Consider the following 20,237-nt stretch of genomic DNA (forward strand, 5'->3'; position numbering starts at 1 on the left):
GGGGACCACTGGAGGCCTGACAGCTACATATTTCTGTCCCTACAAAACAAAACCTGAAAGGAACTTGAACTTTTTCTGTGTCGATTCTGGACGTTGTATTTTGAAAAAACTTCAGAGAAGAGGACTAATAGTTTTTCAGCAAAGTTTCTAAACTTCATTCGCTTCAGGAGACGTCTTTATTTAAAAAAAAAAAAACATTAAATAGAATGATGGAGGATCACCTGCCGAAGATCCCCATGATGTCCTCCGCTTCCCCCACCGAGTCTTCTGGGAGCGGCGGGACTGACGACAGCAGAGGAGGTAAGAGTTTCACCAGGAGCAACAGGTGTCCATAAAGCCTGAAATATGGGACGCAAGTAAATTATAATTTAAGTTTGAGATACTCGGGTTTGACGTCCCAGGTGAACTGTTTTGCACTTTCTGTTTAAATATTTAACTGGTTGAATTTAACAAGTTTCTTTAAACACCACACAAGCATGAAGTAAAACTAAAACATCATAAATATGCACATAAATCCCATTTTTATTCAAATAAAAGTTCATAGCTCAAAGCTTACATTTCTTAAACACAAATATTCTTAATTAAAGTAGAAGCAAAGCCAGAATAAATATTTATTATGCAACTGTAAGCAACACTATCTGAATATATGTATAATTAATGGGTTTATTTGGATTAATGTCAGTATCCCTGCATCGTTTGTGTTAGTTGTTAATCTGCCTGCAGCCATTTATTGTTTTAATTTCATAATCATCCCCTAAATGAGATTTTCAGACCCAAACGGCTGTTACAATATTGACTCGAGCTACGTGAGACTGGGCTGAGAGTACAGATGGCAGGCACATGTGTGAAACAATACCAGACTACATGAATGGCACTAACTGACCTGCCCTGTGTGACTGTGTTTGACTCACAGCCAAGAGTCCGGCCCCAGGGAAAGCTCTGAGCCCGGCCCTGGTCTGCAAAGTGTGCGGGGACACCAGCAGCGGGAAACACTACGGCATCTACGCCTGCAACGGCTGTAGCGGCTTCTTCAAACGCAGCGTGAGGAGGAGGCTCATTTACAGGCAAGAGAACGCTGCTGGACGACCATGTGTTTGTCATGATTAACAATGTAAATGAGGTGCATTATGGGAAGTTAAGGACAATTCAAAGTTGAAATCAACATTGTCACAACATTAAATGTGGTTATATCCAGTAAAACCACACATTTTGTATAATATCGTACAGCAAATTTTTGTTTTAGTTTATTAATATGCTCTGTCCCTGAGAAATAAATGAATAAAAATTGGTGTAAATATGCCAGAATTAGCCAAAAAATGCAAAAATATAAATTCAATAAACAAGTTTGAAACAGTAAGAGCAGCGATTTTCAAACTACATCGAACGGTAAGCCAAAATCTCCAGGCACACCTGTATTCATATCCGTGCAAAATAGCCTCTATAACATGTGTTATCGCTCAGTAAACATTTATTTTAATTGACTAATGCCAAATACAATTTGAGAAACAACTATGAAATATGAATAAATACTAATTTACATCAAACCAGGAACACAAAATTTAAAATAAGGTTATTGAACTACAAACTGCACATACTAAAGTACTGATGAACAAATTAAAAATGTGTTCAGAACTTTTTGTATAGCTGTTAATTACATATGTTATGGTCGTCACAAAATCCCAAGGCACACCTGTACTTGCACCATGGCACACACATAAAGCAACAACAGAACAATAATATAAATGTATGTTTTTGTTACAAAAAAAATCCCCCAAAATGTTACCAAAAGTGTTGACGACCAAAAGATCACTGCTTGGTTGACCCCATAGTTATCTGTACAGGTGGTTTTTATTTCAATATAAATGAGTCATGAATGAATCTCAGATGCGTTTCACCATAAATTTGTATTTCTGTAATTATTACACAGTATTTAAGTCTTGTCTGTGGGGTTAACAGGTGTCAGGCTGGAACAGGCATGTGTCCAGTGGACAAAGCTCATCGCAACCAGTGCCAGGCATGCCGACTGAAGAAATGCCTACAGGCGGGCATGAACAAGGATGGTAAGTGTGTGGAAATACATCACAAACGTTCACCGTCACCGTAAGAGATTCGACTTTCTGTGAATCTGTGCAAGGTTAAAATTAAACCACCCTGTCCTTCCTCACTGCAGCAGTGCAGAACGAGCGGCAGCCCCGCAGCACAGCTCAGGTCCGCCTGGACTCCATCGACGTGGACCCTGAGAAGGAGCACCTGGCCACCACACGGGAGCCCACCTCCTCTTCTTCATCCTCTTCCTCCTCTTCCTCCTCCTCCTCCTCCAGCGGGTCAGTCATCACGTGGCCCCACATCACCTCCTCCATGTCCATCACCTCGTCTGTCGCCCCCCAGCGCTGCATCAGTCCCCAGAACAACCACCGCTTCATGGCCAGCCTCATGACGGCCGAGACCTGCGCCAAGCTGGAGCCCGAGGACGGTGAGGAGGGTTTAATATCTGAGAGTGAGAAATTACACTCAGATCAGATTAGTTAGATTCATTTTATTGTGCAGTTTTATCACGTGTTCTTCAAGCTTCCACACCTGTAACTTAAAACCACAGAAAAACAGCATTTCAAGAAAACTTTGTCCCCATAAATTTAAATATTTGTGGTCGAAGCGGGACAAATTCATTCAGAAAAGAGAGAGGGGGAGAGAGAAAGAGAGGTGGTTTTATTGGACAGGAGAGGCAGAGGGGCGGGTTGATCAAAATCCTGTGACGTAAGCTAATAAGTGGATTCCACCTTAGGTCATAATCACTGAATTATTGTCTGTTTTAGTTGTGTTGATTGTATTTTAGAGTGGATTTTATTGTGTTTATTGCACTTAAATCCACTCTAAAACAATCGATCATACAATATATGATAACATACAAAAATACAACCAAAATACAATAACATTCAGCATGTAAGCAATCCAGAATTATCTTTAATTAATTAATTTACTAGTTTGAATATTTATTCTAAATTAATATTTAGAATAACCAAACCAGGACCTGACCTGGGCCTGACGCTGGTAGCAGAATATAAACTGAACTCAATCCTGACCTTGTGTGTTTTCTGCTTCAGTTGACGAGAACATCGACGTGACCAGCAACGAGCCGGAGCGAGCGTCCTCGGAGTACCACATGGCTCTGTACCCGTCCAGCTCTGAAAATGTGTACGAGACCTCGGCCAGGCTGCTCTTCATGTCTGTGAAGTGGGCCAAGAACCTGCCGGTGTTCTCTAACCTGCCCTTCAGAGACCAGGTGAGACATATATTCTCAGACACAAATACAACTGACATGATTTAAATTACTACAGTTTCTCTTTTGAGATGTTATTTAAGAGTTTCAAAATTATTGAGTAAAATAAATGACAATTCCTGTTAGTTTTAGTGGAAAATTGTATCAATTTGTCCATCTTTCGATTATCAGTTAATTTGTTTGATTCAATTCATTGATGAAAAACATAATATATTTCATCATAGGTCTCGTTTTCAAGCTCTATTCCTTAGTTTTTGTTGTGAAATAAAAGTTTTTTTCATTGTTTTCATTGATAAAATGAACACAGATTGGGAGGAAGATAAAAAATAAAAAATAATAAATAATACGAAAGATCCAATTAAAAACTTGTGATATCCGATCATTTTGAGTTGATTTTGTATCTCACGTAGTTGTGTTTTTATAACTAACTTTCTAAGAAAACATACAAAACATAAATATCATAATTTCGAATTCAACATTTTGAAATACTATTATTTTAATCACAAAATGAAACAAATAATAACTGTGAAATATTAAGTCACATTTGTGATAACTTTTCATCTATAAACTATATCTTAAAATTGATTTTAACTTGGTTTTCTTTTGGCAGTAACAGGCTTCCATATAACCTCTTTGTGCAGTTTTTTAAATGAATGTCTCTTGTTTGTGTCCCACCAGGTGATCCTGCTGGAGGAGGCGTGGAGCGAGCTCTTCCTGCTCTGTGCCATCCAGTGGTCTTTACCGCTGGACAGCTGCCCGCTGCTCTCTCTGCCTGACCTCTGCCCCGGCATGCAGGGAAAAACCAGCTACACCAGCTTGGACCTGCGCCTCCTGCAGGAGGTCTTCAGCCGCTTCAAGGCCCTCGCCGTCGATCCCACTGAGTTCGCCTGCCTCAAGGCCATCGTGCTCTTCAAGCCAGGTGAGTCTCATTATTGCACTACAGTAACAAGATGAAGGCCTAAAAGACGAGTTTAGATCCGTAATTGACTACTAAAGGGCAGATTAGCTTTAGGTTTCCAGATAATGATATAATAAATTAATGCTACATACAAACACAATATAAATATATAAAACAAGACCTAAGACCTAACACATATACAGTTATCGTGATATTTGCTGAGGACAGTTTTTATCTGATGGTAATTAACCGGTTGGACTTAAAGAGACTTTCTCTTGCGCCTCCCTCTGGACAAATTATTCAAACCAATTTATTCTTTTTCACTTCAGACAGTTAATTAAAGAACTTAAGTTACTGCAGAACAAGTTATGGGATTCAGGAAAATGACAAATTCTTAGAATCAGCTGATAGAAAATAAACAATAAACTACAACTCCAGTAAAGCAAATAAATATGATACAAAAATGCTCATTTGAATAAAAGATGTTGTTTTTCTTAAATTTTGTCCAGATGGATGTTTGTATTGTAACAGTATTCGTCTGAATTTGTGTGACTCACGTTAGGGTTTCTTGTCCACAGAGACTCGTGGTTTGAAAGATCCAGAGCAAGTAGAGAACCTGCAGGATCAGTCTCAAGTGATGCTGGGACAACACATCCGCTCGCACTACCCCAGTCAACCAGCCAGGTAACAGCCAGTCTTAGAGCATAAGGATTTAAGGTTTAGAGCCACAAAACATGCAAATGACAAACTCCTATTCTTTCTACTGGTTTAAAAACAAACTCTCTGAATTTTGAAGAGCATAGTTTGGGATTTGGTGGCACTACAACCCTAAAAATAAAAGGGATTTGGAATGTACTTTTAATTCACTTCACTACAAGCAGATTCAAAAACACACCTTACAGTAAACTTGCTCTGTATTTCTGCACAGGGCCTCAGAAGCCCTGCAGCTTCTGGGACGGATCAGATTCAATATTAGTTATTTTATTGGCCAGTTATTAAGAAGTGTAATAAAAATGCACCACTGAACAACTAAATAACTTCTGTAGATGTAGTCAGACATCACAGAAATTAGGGCTTAAGTTGGATTTCACTACCTTGACTTTACGTGAGTGGAGTCTCATAGCCTGAATAGATGATTATTAGGCTCGAGCACTACTAAAGCTATTAATCCCAACTATTTTTAAAACAGTATTAACACAATTTTAATATTAAAATTGTTCAAATGTGGTCAGCATTAAGACCTTAAAGACTTGCATGCTGACTTGAACTTGAAACAGGCACCAATAGATGTTTCTTAAAACTGTGTTAAAGTGTGGATAAAGGTGGATCTTAAACATGTGACATCTTGTTGTTGTGTAAATAAACACATTGTTTACACGTGCTGCACTGTTTTCCTGTTGCGTGCAGAGGGTTTGATTTCCTGTTTGTTTCTCGTGTGTAATTTTAGGTTCGGAAAGCTGCTTCTCCTTCTTCCCTCTCTGCGTTTCGTGAATTCGGAGCGGATAGAGCTGCTGTTCTTCCACAGGACCATTGGAAACACTCCCATGGAGAAACTGTTGTGTGACATGTTCAAGAACTAAAACTATGACCCAGAAACCCATGCAGTCGTCAGTAACCTCCAGGTTTGGAGGGGTGATATTTGACAGATATTTGCTTTGTATTTCTGTATACATATCAGAGATTCTGCGTGCTGTTATTTTATTTTATTTTTTAAAAAGGCCACTTTATTGTTTGTTTCCACATCAGGTCATTCTGAAAATGCAATTCAGTTCTTATCATCATGCTTGCTGTCTATCATATTTAGACTCGAGTCTGAAGTGACTCACGATCACGTTTTGTCTTCTAGTATTTCCTTTATTCTTGTGTTTTATTTTTGTGACAATGCAGATCTTTATTTGTTTGGTGATAGATGGACTGTATATCCCTGCTGTCATTAATGTGACTGTTATATTCATGTTGTCATGCCTTCGAGAAAGTAAAACTTGCTTGAAAATTGTTTTGGATTCAGTTTTTTTAATGAGTGTCACACCTCACAAGAGATGATGTAGCCTTCAGACTTTCACTAATAAAGGGAAATATTTCCTTGTGCATGATTTAGAGATAAGTATGTGGATGAGTTTACTGAGACCTGGGCCCTCCAATGCAGAGGCTCAATCAAACAGCGCCCTCTTCTGTCTGCTTTAACACACACAACATTATCTCAAACAAAGTCTTAAATATAAAATATAAATTGGAGTTGAGTCCCTTCAATCTGAGTTACAGATTTCCACTGTTAGAATCAATATGCCTTCTTTAGATGAGGCCAATTTCTTACTTTTATATTTCAATTACTGTATGGAAGAAAAACATATTGAGTTAAGGGCCTGTTACTAGATGCAAACTGGAGTCCTGTCTTTGGGTAATAAACATGCCTGGAGAGGCTCTGTGGTCATCTTGTTAAGAGATGGATGGATGGATACAGTGAAAGATGGGGGGTTAACATGAGAAACAGTACAGTACAGACAGGCTGTCATTTAAAAAATCAGAAATAAAAAAGAGAAATAGCATTAGTTTTTGCATTTAACAAATAATGTGTGAAATGATTATTAAGGCAACAGTGTTTTAACCATGATTTAACCATGAACATCGGCCTGTGAGCTCAGACCCACTAGGGGAACAATGACCAAACATCAGGGACAAGAAAACTTTTAATTTGTCAAAAAAGAAACTGATCATGTTTGTATGATTGTTAAAATGATAAAAACACATAATACAGACAGAATTGTTTATGCACAATTCACATTAGTTAACACTATGTAAATGTGCCAGATTCCATCATACAGGCTAATTTTCATTTGATGTGTGTATAAAATTTCATGGCAATCCATCCAGTAATTGTTGAGATATTTTAAGTCAATAGTCGGACTGACTGACATATTGCTAGCATTGTTAAAAATACCAACCAACTAACTAACATCACTATAAAAAGACTCTCGACGTCTTTGTGATCCACTCAGTTGAAATTTGTGTAAATTTAACATCACAAAACCCATTTTTTTAAGGTAAATGTACCAAATATGATATATATATATATACATCTTCTACGTTCTGCATAGTGACAGTCTTACTGTAATACTCAAATTAAGTGTTCTCCACTTTGAAATGAGATGTGAAAGCAGATAGTGACAGTTGGTGGACATCAAACAAATGTCAGCTTGATAAGAGTTGCACTCAGTATTACTTTTACCTTCTGATTCAAACACATGAAAAACATCAGAGCAGCAGAAGTGAACGCAGGGAGTGGACACATCAAACGCTTTATTTGACTTTCATAAACCAGTGCTGCAACTAAAATACGTCTTAAATTGAGCTTTAATTCAGGAGTTTGATGAGGCAGGAATAGCATCCATGTTGAAACAGCAGCAGCTGAGCATTGTGGGTGCAGCGAGCGGCCCTTCGAACGCCCACACAGTCAGAAAATTCTGGGATCCGATCAGCTGGCCCTCCGCAGCCTCTGTCATATGAGCAAGCTCACAGATCCAGATTTAGAAACTTTGAACTGCTGATTTCACAGCAAAAGTGCCCAGTAGCTGAAAATATACCTTTAAATAGACTTTACGAGGCAGTAAATGAACAATAGCAGGTTTAACTGGAACACTGAGGTTGTTTTTATGCTCCAGTTTGGTGAATTTAAGGTCTGAGATGTGTGTTTGTCCTCTGATCAGTAAACTATATCTCCTTCCTTTCTTCTGTTTATATCATAAAAATAAAACACAAGCCTGCAGTGATCCTGAACTGAGGCTTTACCTCACGTGTCAACATTCTTATTTTGGCTTTTTCTAAGCTCTCATCACACAAAGGTTTCCCTTGTTTGAAATGAGAGGTTTCATCTTATTATGAGATTAGTCTCTTAAGTAACAGGCAGAGGGAGGTGAACACCACCACACCACCAGCACAAGACTGACATAACCCGAAAAAGGAAACCACACAAAGTGCTTTTATTTTAATGTGAATACAAGAACAATAAGATATTAAATGTATCAGACATTATAACTGTAATAACATGAAGTGAGAGGGTGGTGTCTCACTTCATCAGCCTGATTTTAACACACAGAGAAGGAAATAATAATGTAGAGACACTGTGAGAGCAAGACAGTTCACACTATTTATGACATTTCAGCACAAACAGGACCTTCTTTGTTGAGTCCCTTAAAGCTGCATTTTCATAATGGATTTGATCTGCCGTTTATTTCTTGTTCGGTTCCCAAAATGTGGGAAATGTGAAGTTTCCCAGGTTAGAGTACTGAACTGGAAACATAGGCTCCTGAGAACAAAGGATCCTGGGAACATAGGACACTTCTGAGCCCAATGTGACACATTTACAAGGAAGAAATCAGTAAATCTGCACATTTTTGCACAAAAAACGATTTTTAAAATAAATAGTTGCCATGAGAATCAATATTACTTCAAGGAGCAGTAGAGGTCACTTTACTTTTTCTTCCTCCACTTCTTCTCTTATTCAGTGTAATGTTGACCTCTCTCTCTCTCTCTCTCTCTCTCTCTCACCCCTCTTACTCCCCTCTGTGCAGTTGTTAATCTGCTGTGTTTGAGCTCTCTGTTGAACTGGAATGTGTCTGGGTGTTTGGGCCAAACTGTCCCGACACGTTGCAGCACCAGCAGATCACGGCACAGTGAGGTTACCCGAACTAAAGGAGGATCCAGGAGTCCTCTGGATCTTTTAATCACCCTGCTTCACCTGTTTGACTCGACTGAACAGCTGCAATGAATAACAGCAAGGTCGAATTCGAGCCTTTTGAGTATTCCTACTATGATTATTCAGACTGGTACTCGAACAATGCCGAGCCAACCAAACCACCGAAAGAGTGAGTATAGAACCCTTCTGAATGTGTGATTTTCATTCTTATTTTGATTATTTTGTCGTTGAATATTCATTCTATGTACAAGTGCAATGTGGGAATTAATCAATGGATGGCAGGTAGATTCATAATAGCAGAAAGGTGGTGATTTTAGGTGATTTTACTTGTTATTGTGCTTAATTTGAACAAGCAGTTCTAGTAGCCGGTAAACAATCACAGGTAAATTAAACCTGAGCAACCTTGAAACCTTGAAATTGCAATTAATCAAATAAAGAAACAATAAACTGTAAACAGGAAACTGTAAAAAGCTAAATGTGGTTGTCTTTTTGTCACAGAGTTATTCTACCATGTGACCCCACAGTGGACGACAAGCTCTTCCACATATGCATGCTGTCGATATCGGTAAGTATGTAAAAAAAAGTAACCATAAGTCTGAAAAGGCTCCAAAACTTTTAGTTTTTTGACCCTTTATAGCCAAGCAGTATCTATTAAAATGTGTTTTTCTATAAACTGTGAGCTTATGTATTGTAGTGTAAGTATTGTTGTGATGTAAGTGCAGCTTCAGTCAGAATCAGAATAAATACATAATCACACTATTGTATCCATGATAGAGTACTTGTACTCTGGATTAAACTTGGTGTGTTTAGGGCTCATTTAAAGCCACACTCTGGTATTCACAGTTAATGAGATAGTTTAGAAAGAGTGGCAGACAAGAAGTACGACTGTTTAAAAGTCTATGGTTGTAAATGAAACTGAACAAACAAACACAAACAAACAAACGAAAAAAACAAACTCTTCTGCGCTCACTATGTGTGTAGCCACATAGCAGTGAGTTAAACACATTTCTAATAAAGGCTGCAGGCTTTACCATAAACACAAGTTTGACCAAAAGTTATTATAAAAATAGAATGAGTACAGCAATACTGGATTCAAAAAAGTAGAGACTAATTAAATGTCAAATTAGCTAAACTGTCCCTCGTGCTAGAAAGATACATCATCAGCATGTTAATCTAGGAAAGACTGAAAGATTAAAATACACCACAGTGAACCCAACATTAGTTTAATAGCTAACTGCTATTTAGACTGTTGTATTAGCAACACACATTAGCCACAGACAGCTAGCATAGTGGCTAGCTTGGGTAGCTAATCACCGAAAATTTGAAATGACCTAAATTTAATATCAGTAAACAAAAGATTTACATCATCATCCTCCTAAACCCTGAGTACACAGTGAGAGAGGATCTTTGTCCTCTATGGATCCGTAAAATGTCTTTGCTTCCAGCAGACGTTCAGTTTAATGATGGCTTTTCATTCTTGTTCAATCACCCAATTACAAGTGAAGGCCTCTTTACCTCGGTCAGGAAGCTCCTCGTACTGTACACAGAATGTACACTGTTTAATGTCCACGTTCAGTCAGTGATGAGCAATGAAGTGTGACAGCTGGGTCGCTGCAGCTGATTGGAAACAACAAGACGTCCTCTGCAAAATGAGGTTATTTATTTGAGGCACTCACGATCTACACAATTGCATCAACAAAGCTTTGTTGTTTCAAAAAGTTTCATAGTTTTAGTGAGATACTGTAGCTGGCTGTGCTAATCAAGTTTTGTAGACTAGAAAAGGTCACATTCCTGTCCCATAATGAGGTACAGTATAGCCTACAGTATGACTTACTGAGCTCGAATCTGAGCTCAACATAAACACCAGATAGCTTCTGTAGCTATTTTATGTCTAGGAAGTCACCAGCTAATCAGATTCAAGTTTAATTTAACTAAACCTTTAAAAATTCAATAAGAAATCACAAAAAACAGAAGAATTCAGAATCTGTGGTCTGAAGTCTTGCTGTATGTGCTTTCTCCCTGCAGCTGGTGATCATGTTAATCCTCGCAGTTCTTACCAGGAAGAACAAATTCTGCCAAGGATTCACGAGAGGATCCTCCAGTATCTTCAGGTGAGTTCAGGAAGGTCTAGAGAAAAATATTAGCAAGCTTTGTCTCATATCATCTGAAATGGTTCCCCTGTATGATCTTCTACAGTCCAGCCAACTTTCTGGACCAGACTCAGAAGAAAGGTCTCGTTATGGCTATTTTCGGACTCGTGTTCAGCAAGCTGTCGATGCTGGTGATCGCCCCGGACCCGCTGCCTTTCTCCAAAGACACTCCGGCAGAAATTAAAGGTGGACACATTGTTGTGTTTGATTCGTCCAGAATGGAGCTTTGTGTTGTGTTCTTGTGCTTCGATAATAGACCTTTCTCACATATTTTTTGATTAAATCGTGGATAATTAGATAATTAAACAATAAAATGTGTAATCTGTTATTTGTTATTTAAAAATAAAATTCAGGGAACACAATTCATTAATTCTTTTTACAATGAATGTACACAATAAGTAGTAACTGGTAGGCAGTGAAACAGCTGACAAGATTAAATAAAAACAGTATTGATTATATGAGATTTGACCTGAAGCCAAATCTAGGATAGGATATAAAAAAAGACACAGTGACTGAGCAATAATCAGATAGTGGCTTTAATTTAAGTTTTATTACATTTAAGTGAACTAATCTAAGTGGAAGAGTCATGAAAGTGTGATTTGAGGAACTGAGAAATAAGAGTTTGAGAGGCAACTGGAACAGTTGTTTAGTAAATGAGTCACCTGTAGGAATGATTTCATTTATTTATTTCAACCCTTGTTTTTCAGAGTACATGAAGATAATCGCCATTTTCTACTATCCCGTCCTGTACTATCCTCTGATGGTCTGCAGCACTCTGCAGCACAAAGCAGGTTATGTGTTCGGGACGCTGCTCTCCTTCACTCACTTTGGGGTCCTGGTGTGGCAGAAGTTTGACTGTCCAAAGACTCCAGAGGTGAGACACCGACATCATGTTAATGTGCCCCAGACAAAGGTTTTTATCACGATACAAGTAGTTCTTCATTTCAATATTGAACTATTATTTAACCGGACAGGAATATTTGCTTTAGAGTGTAGTAAAAGAGTGAATTAAAAGTACTTTGTCTTATTGATGCAAAAAACAAATTTCAAATTCAAATAATGTTACAGTTTATATCATCATATTGTCCACCTATATTCCACGAGCAGGATTAGGAAATGTTTGATGTAAAGCCACCTGGTGGTAGTTTTTTAAACATTAATTAATTTCCTTTCGCCACTTGAGGGCAGCAGAGCAAGCTATAAACACAATACAGACATATTATCACCATATAAAGTTGTTAAAGTTAACGTGTTAGCATGTTTCTATCCACCAGGAGTCCAATATTCACTCTCTTTTTTACCTTGTTTTGGTCTCCACCAACAAGAACAAATTTGTCTCTTTAGCTCTGCTACACCAGCTAGTCTCTAACTCTGTAATTCGGTGCTGCAGAGGTTCTGTATAATGGCTTCATATAAAGCGAAGATTATCTGGACTAACCAGGACATCACTTCTGTGTTTTAGCACCTAAAAGTAATTCGCCTCAGTTGATACATAAAATATCTTAAAACATGGCTGAATAAGGGAAGGGAGGTGAATCGCTTCTTTAAAAGATAACATTCATACCATTCTTCCTCCTCACAGATCTATAAGTACTACGCTCTGCTAGGTAGTCTTCCTCAGCTGGCCTGCCTCGCGTATCTCTGCGTCCAGTTTCCTGTGCTGTTTGTCAAAGGACCAAAGACGGATGAGGTGAGTAAAAGTCAGAATACAGACCACAAACATTCAGATACATAAAGAACCATTTATCCTCCGTTTAAAACACAGCTGCACCTTGTTTTCTGCTTTATGACGTATGTATAAATACTCAGACTGTTTCTGGTGCAACTGAAGAACATGAATTTCCACAATGTAGAACATAACCGTGATTACTTTAAGCAGCTTGTGCAGAATAGTGTGGGTTTAACTCAGCGTATCTGAGCAGATTATGACGAGGGAGGTGATATTTTTTCCCCCTTTCAGACATATTGAATCAACAGAGTTTTTGTTTTAACAGCAGGTTTAATCTGTCTACGGTTTAGAAGAAAAATCCCAGTGGTGAGAATATATAAATTAACAGGAAAACCAGCACTTTCAGTCACTAATCTTTAATTTTACCTTTAAAATTGTCTTTTAATTGTTGGAGCTCATTCATTAAGAATGATACACAGACTGAAGCTCACAGGAATTTGCAACATTAAGAATATAAAGGAGAATAATTTTACCTTGAAATGAGGTTGAACCCTCAATGATAAAATAAATGATACCCTTTACCTTCTACTAATAACATCCTCTCATATATCAATCAGACTTTATTTTAGTGCAGTGCTGATAATAGGACAGAATGAATGTTGACCACAATAGAAAAACATAAAAAATAAATAAAAATTAGATTAGACAAATCTAAAAATACAGTACTAACATAAAAATGCCAATACAATACAATAAAGTGGATTAAACTCAACAATAAGTAGTGTTTAAAACTACAAACGTGATCAAAATAGAATAAGAAGACAAAACAAAATAATTAAAATAAATACAATTAACAATAAAATACAATATTAATAGAGAGTAAAGGAACATAATATGATAAAAATCAGTTTTCTTACAAATTATTATTATTTGCTTTCTGTCGATATCTTGGAATATGATCTGGTTTAAGTGAAGGTCGAGTAAATAGAAACCCAAATAAAAACAGTTCAGATAAAATAAATGAAGATAATAGCAGGTTTTATGTTTAAGATTTCAGTATCATCATAAGTGATTCCTCAATGTGTTTTTGGCTCACAGGACCTCGACAGCCGCTACTACACCGATTATGTGAAGTTACTTTTTAAGAAAAGGTCCTCAACTGCCAGGTGAGCAGAGATAAAAGTGGTAAACTGCCATGTGTATTAACATATATGGGCCTATCTAATTCAGATTCATTGTGATTAAATCTAAATATAAATAAAGAGCCTTCATCCTGTACGTGAATAACATGATTCGTTCTGTGTTTTTATATGTTGCAGCTCTTCATCTACAGACAAACCAACGCTGGCTGAGAGAATACTGGAGGTGCCTAAAAGTTACATTTACATACCAGAAAAAGGTTTGTGCACTTATACAGATACAAATATACATGTTTTAAATTAACAATGTTCTTATTGCAGTAACAATTTTTATTTCTGTCTCAGTGGAAAACTGCTTTTGTATCCCTAAAGTTAAAGTGTGTAACATTACATAATAATATTCCTAGGAAAGTTTGTATTAGTGTATAATCACCTGAATATAGGAATCGACAGACGGATATTTCAAATTATATTCAATGTGTACCAATAACAGAAGAAAACAGATGATAAAATGTACAATAAACACAACAACTGCAGCAAGTTTGTGTAAAACGAGCGATTTTGGTGAATTTTAAGCAGATTATTTCCTGTAAATATTGATCAGAGATGTGTTCTCCTGATATTTTTAGGAACGTCTTCTACAATTCTGTCTGCAATATGTAATTTTTTTTCATTTTTAACAATCATAGAGACTTAATAGGCTTAATTTATGACTAATTCAGTGTTTTTTTTCTCATTATTATATCAGCTCTTTAGTTGTATTAACACAGAACTGAATAAAATGCAGCTATTGGCCTACTGTTTGTTTTCTAGCTCCCCTTAAAATCAAGAAGGCTTCGCGAACCCCCTGTGAAGCTTGGGCGACCCCTAGTGAGGAGTCCCGACCCCAGAGACTAGATAATGATTTTATTTTGTCTTCCAGTGTTTCGTTTTCCTCTAAAGCTCGCTGTATCAGCATTTGTTGCCTTTGTGGCGATATATCACGTAAGTCTTCAGAGAATCAGACAGAATACGGTTGCTGCTGTTTACCTGCGTGGAACAATAAATACATCATGTGTTCACCTTTCAGGCGGCGCTGTTGTTAGTCGTCCTGGTGGTCCCCACTCTCCATATTGTCCGTGCTGGTATTGATGAAAACATCGCCTTCCTGTTACTCGGGTTTGGGATCGTTCTGTCAGACGACAGAATGGAGGTTGTTAAAATCGTGACCTTCTATACCTGGTTGCTGGAAGGTATGCGGGGATTTTTAACTAAATCTTGAAGAGTATCGTTATAAAACAAGCAACTGAATTCATTTTTTTCTTTTTGTTCATGTTGTTTCTGTCAGTGTGCTACCTCTGTGCGATGACCCTGTCTTGTTTGGTCAGTCTCATCATGCTCATGAGGTCCATGATACTTCACAGGTAAGAGGAGTCACTGCTGAACAATCTCTTAAAGAAGTTGTAAGTTAGAAATACGATGAAGTAGAGACCTCATTTACAGTGTAGCTCGGTGGTTCCCAACCTGGGTTGCCCAAGCTTCTGTGTTTCATTTAGTTCTGTGTAGACAACTATATGAAAGAATTATTTTTAAGGTTTAGATTTTTATTTAAGATCTGACCTGAACACCAGCTGATAAACAGCCTCGTCCTCCATTAGAAAAATGAAAACAACCAAAGAGCTTATAGAGCAATGAGAAAAAAACAATGAATGAGTCAAAAATAGAAGCCTATAAAGTATCTATGATTGTTAATATTTACAGAAAATAATCTGCTCATTTTACACAAACTTACTAAAATTGTTGTGTTTTTGTATATTTTATTATCTGTTCTGTTCTGTTATTTTTATGCACTGAATATATTATGTAGTATCTACTATATATTTTTGTTGGGAAATCGTCATTAGGTGACGATAATAAAGGGGTCTCTTCAGGAAAAAGGTTTGCAGGAGCTGCTATAGAAGAAGTTATGATACAGTGAATGTGTTAACAGTTGTCTATTTACATATCTTTGTAGACACAGAGCAACATTAGTATCCATGTGGTCACCTGATAAATGGAAATCTGTATACTGAAGAGAATAATAAGCTCTGTGATTGGATGTTTCCCCCATGTAATGCTTCAACCAGGAGTTTTATGCCCATCAAAGTGCTGAAAACAGCCAATATTTGACTCCCAGGCCTTTCCTGTCTGAACCTAATGTACCACTGGTTGTAATTTCTTACAGGTCAAACCTGAAAGGACTGTATAAGGGAGATATTTACAGCATTTATAACAGCCAGAAGACCATCCGTCCCTCTAAACCCGGCATTGTCTGTTGGATGGGCTTGACGGGATACCAGGCTGCGATTGTCTGCGTCGGTAAAGCTCATCATCAGTGGTTTTAACTTTATCTAAAAAGAGATGAACACGAACAATGATTTGATCTGACTAGCAAGAGAGAAGCCAAAATCTGAAGATCATAGAGCTCCAAACTATTAAAAACACACACACACACACACACACAAACCTACACACACACGCAGACAGACGTGTGTTTTGACTCAGTTCCACATTCACCATCCTGCTGCCCCAAATACTCACTGGAGCACTAAATTTAATCCACAGCTGAAAATAGTCCCCAACAAAACACTATCTGTACTCACACTTGAGTAACAGTTCAATAGTTCAAATACAGAATAAAACCATCCTTGTCTTTTAATTAATGCTGGAAGCGAGTGTGAATACCTTAATGGAAGTGTGTTAAAAATGTCCTTTTCTCTGTGTTGTGTTGGCAGGAATGGCTATTCAGACTGTTGTGTTTTTCATCTGCTTCTTGTTCCTGGTGTTTTTGATCATTATCCCTGTTTTCTACGGTCGCAATATCATCGTCTTTGAAATCGCAGGAAAGGCATGGTAAGTCAGCAACCTTTTCATCATCAGATCATCGATCAAAACAGAGATTAAAGTTCATTTTATTTTTTTTAATTTTCCACCTTTGTGATGTCTCAGGCCGGCCTGGGTCACTCTGCTGCTCGTTACTGTGCTTCAACATGTGACTGCTAAGTTTGCTTTCATCAAAAAGGAAGCTGGTACGAGAGACTTGAAGAACAGGTAACTGAAGTCTAATGACAACAACTATGTCTCATATCACATTTAAATCACACATTTCCAAAATATAAGCATGTTAAATATATATTTCCAATAAAGAAAATCAAACATCAGCTCTAAGTGAACATCGTAAAGCAATAATCTATATTCAGTCCACAAGGTGATGAGGTTCTCGGAGCATTTTAATAAAACCATCTTACGTAAATAAATATTTTGTGGTAATTTCCAGGGAGAGTCTGTTTCTTCTGACGTACCTGCTGTTCCTCATCAACACCGTGGTTGGACTGATCGCCGCAATATGGAGAGTCGTGATAACAGCTTTGTACAATATCGTCCATCTTGGTCGTATTGACATCAGTCTGCTGCACCGCACTGCAGAGTCCTACGACCCAGGTATAATATTATTTCATAGGTTTTTAAACTGCTAATTGATGGCAGTTGTATCCTATTGCACTGAGTAATAAGATAAATCAAGCTTTAGGTAGACTGGTCCTTGATCTTGGTCTGACCATGCTCTGTGACCTTTCACCCCATCCAGCCTACCGGTACTACACCCACTCCCTGAAGGTGGAGGTCAGCCAGTCACACCCGGTGATGAAAGCTTTCTGCGGGCTGCTGCTGGACATGATGATCGAGTGCGGTCGAGTTGGGCAGAAAATAAGAGATGCAGAGGAAGGTAGAGGCACTGAACTGCACACATGGACATAAATAATATGTATATTGTCACATGAATGCAGCTCAGCTTTACATCTAAACTGCAAATTCATAGATTTAATTATAATGCAAAGACTTACAGTACTTAATATACAAGTCTAAAAATCTAGCTGCTGTAATGCCACACCGAGGCTGTAATGCTTTTGAAAACTCAAAATAATATAGTTTAATGAATGAAAAGCTTAAAGACAGTAATTCTTAGATCCTTGCGTCTGGTCGGGGAAGAGCCTGCCTCAACCATTGACAAGAAAGCTAAACTGTCTCAACTATAGACTTTGTCAAATGGAAAGGTTTGATGATGGCTGTACCAAATTATGTGACAAGACATTTCTTTTCAAACCACAAATGTGAAAAAAAAATTGTCAATCATACTGTAATAATATGACTAATAATTACAATAATTTAGGTATTTTTTAATAAAACTATGAAAACCTAAACAGCTTAATGTACAACACTGAAACAAGATGACTTTCTCTTAAATTATAACAAGCAAAACCCAACTTGTTTTAATCTTCCACAGGGTTTTTATGGATTTTCCCGAGGTTTCTTATCCCAATTTAAATGTTTATAAAGCATGACAACCACCAGGATTCATACAGTGACATTCAGTATCTTCATGGACCCTCAACCTCTCAGTTTTGGTGTCTCGTTCTGCCCTGACAGCCTGCTCCTCCTTGCTTTCAGGGATTCAAGAGAACAGGCCGAGCAAGGCGACCAGCCGTCGGAGGATCCGCTGTCGCTGGCAGCTGCTGTACACGCTGGTCAACAACCCGTCCCTGCTGGGCTCCAGGAAGCACTTCCAGACGCTGCAGACCTCGGAGAGCATCCTGAACGGGACCCCGAACCACAGCTCCAAGAAAGGCAGCATGAAAGAGGCTGCCGAGCCCGTCCAGTCCACTGAGACCCCAACAAACCAAGATAAAACTGATTGAGAACCCTAATATATATATTAAATGTATAGTGTTGTTGGCAGTATACTCCAAACAAAATTGTATTTAGCAAATACACAATGTAAACTTCTCAAGCTGGAGAAACCTGTGAGTCACATTCTACAAAACCCTAGATTATATTAAATTATTATTATTATTAAACTGTTCACTTTCTACAGATGAAACACAGTGATAATGGCACCTTAAAGGTCCAGTGTGTAACATTTATGAAGCTCTATTGCTTGTTAGAAATGGAATATAATGTTCATCAGTATCTGAATATAAGAATCTTTGTGTTTTTGTTACCTTAGAATCTTTCTTATCACCATGTTGAACCTCAATGTTTCTACAGTAGCCCAGAACGGACAAACCAAACACTAGCTGTAGACGGACTCTTATCTTCTTATCTCATGTCTCTTAGTAGCATTAGGATGTGTTTTGAGACGTCCTTTCCTTTCTTCTCATTCCCAGGTTGTCAAATCCTGACATGAGCAGGGTTCAGTTATCTGCAACTGCACAACTACATGCCACTAAATCCTACACACTGGTCTTTTAAGCTTTGGCTCACAGTGACAGGGCTGGTGATCAGAGACAATGTCATTGTTGTTTTGTTGTGTTTGGAGTATACTGTCAGATGATGGCACTAGAATAAACTAAGGGTTGATCCAAATCAGATATATGGTGACCGACGTAAAAGACACATTTGTTGTTGCCATAGTTTAAGCTCGAAATGTAGCTTCACCAGTAAGATCTAACATATCTGGTACGGATGTATTTGTCCTTCATTACAGAGTGTTTGGGTAAGAGCTGCAAATCCTGGATCACCCACAAGGCAGGTGGATCAGGTGTCTCAAAGTCTCAAAAAAACTATTATATTGGATATTGGATCACTTACCAAGAAACTAAATGAATGGACTACAGCACCTACCAACTTGTTATATGAGAGAAGTAAACTTTCATTGTGTTTTGCAGTGCTGTTCAGGCCTTTATGGATTATTATTGACGTGTTCAGTGCCAGTGCTGATTAATTAGCAGTGTCAGAACCCGAGATAATGAGTCAATAAGAGGTCAGAGACCATTTTTGCCTCGGGTTAATGCGGTTATGTCAACACATACTGGTTTTCAATGTGTCCAGTTGGTTGTTCGAGGGGGTTTGTAAGATCATGGATCAAGAATGAGGCAGTTTCTGGGTTAAAAAAAAAGCTGGAATTTAATAAGAGATCAATCACATTCTCCATCGTAACCTTTGGGTTTTACGCGACTAATTACAATGTAATATCTAAATGTGGTTTGTTAGAAGTTTGTCTACTTCACTTTCAGCTTCATAATTATTATAAGATGAATCCTGTGATGGGATATTGAGGTTGATCATATTGCATATTTTCACACACAGATTATATTTTCTGTTATTTCCTATATGATATTTTAAAGGATACACAAATAGACATGTTTTTCAAATGTTTGACAAGTGACTGCTGATCCCATTTTAAGATTATAATGAAATAAATGTGTAAATATATCACAATGTATGAAGTGTTTATTATATCTTTATATAATGTTATAATTGGATCTAGTTAATAAAAGTTTAGTTTTTATTCATCCCATCCTGCTAACGTTCAATTAATAACTTTATTATATAACCTATAAATACATTATTATCCAATCAAATCAGAAAAAAAATCATATTTTTTGTAATTGACAT

General features: G+C 37.6%; 2 protein-coding genes across 2 annotated transcripts; both read left to right on the forward strand.

Annotated features, from left to right (window-relative positions):
* Positions 1-209: 209 nt before the first annotated feature.
* LOC118320877 (photoreceptor-specific nuclear receptor-like) lies at positions 210-5,755 on the forward strand. Its single transcript, XM_035652000.1, has 8 exons — positions 210-300; positions 914-1,064; positions 1,957-2,060; positions 2,171-2,473; positions 3,102-3,280; positions 3,956-4,196; positions 4,754-4,859; positions 5,623-5,755. The coding sequence occupies exons 1-8, from the start codon at positions 210-212 to the stop codon at positions 5,753-5,755; spliced, it is 1,308 nt and encodes a 435-aa protein (XP_035507893.1).
* A 3,181-nt stretch (positions 5,756-8,936) lies between these two features.
* On the forward strand, positions 8,937-18,538 carry LOC118321142 (receptor for retinol uptake stra6-like). The gene is made up of 17 exons (XM_035652349.1): positions 8,937-9,037; positions 9,367-9,433; positions 10,894-10,979; positions 11,065-11,204; positions 11,726-11,892; positions 12,601-12,708; positions 13,786-13,853; positions 14,007-14,086; positions 14,749-14,810; positions 14,896-15,058; positions 15,154-15,229; positions 16,030-16,163; positions 16,580-16,697; positions 16,794-16,895; positions 17,122-17,285; positions 17,431-17,568; positions 18,291-18,538. Exons 1-17 carry the CDS (start codon positions 8,937-8,939, stop codon positions 18,536-18,538), a joined length of 2,022 nt encoding a protein of 673 aa, XP_035508242.1.
* The last annotated feature ends 1,699 nt before the right edge of the window (positions 18,539-20,237 follow it).

Source organism: Morone saxatilis, unplaced genomic scaffold (assembly GCF_004916995.1).
Source record: "Morone saxatilis isolate NCDOM2014 unplaced genomic scaffold, NCSU_SB_2.0 Contig11, whole genome shotgun sequence".
Lineage (NCBI taxonomy): Eukaryota > Metazoa > Chordata > Actinopteri > Moronidae > Morone > Morone saxatilis.

Excerpts from the sequence above, each read along its gene's own strand:
- LOC118320877 (XM_035652000.1), top strand. The coding sequence starts at position 210 with ATGGAGGATCACCTGCCGAAGATCCCCATGATGTCCTCCGCTTCCCCC. Across the intron at positions 1,065-1,956 it reads AGGAGGAGGCTCATTTACAG|GTGTCAGGCTGGAACAGGCA; the intron begins GCAAGAGAACGC and ends TGGGGTTAACAG. Across the intron at positions 2,061-2,170 it reads GGCGGGCATGAACAAGGATG|CAGTGCAGAACGAGCGGCAG; the intron begins GTAAGTGTGTGG and ends TCCTCACTGCAG.
- LOC118321142 (XM_035652349.1), top strand. The coding sequence starts at position 8,937 with ATGAATAACAGCAAGGTCGAATTCGAGCCTTTTGAGTATTCCTACTAT. Across the intron at positions 9,434-10,893 it reads TATGCATGCTGTCGATATCG|CTGGTGATCATGTTAATCCT; the intron begins GTAAGTATGTAA and ends TTCTCCCTGCAG. Across the intron at positions 16,698-16,793 it reads GAAATCGCAGGAAAGGCATG|GCCGGCCTGGGTCACTCTGC; the intron begins GTAAGTCAGCAA and ends GTGATGTCTCAG.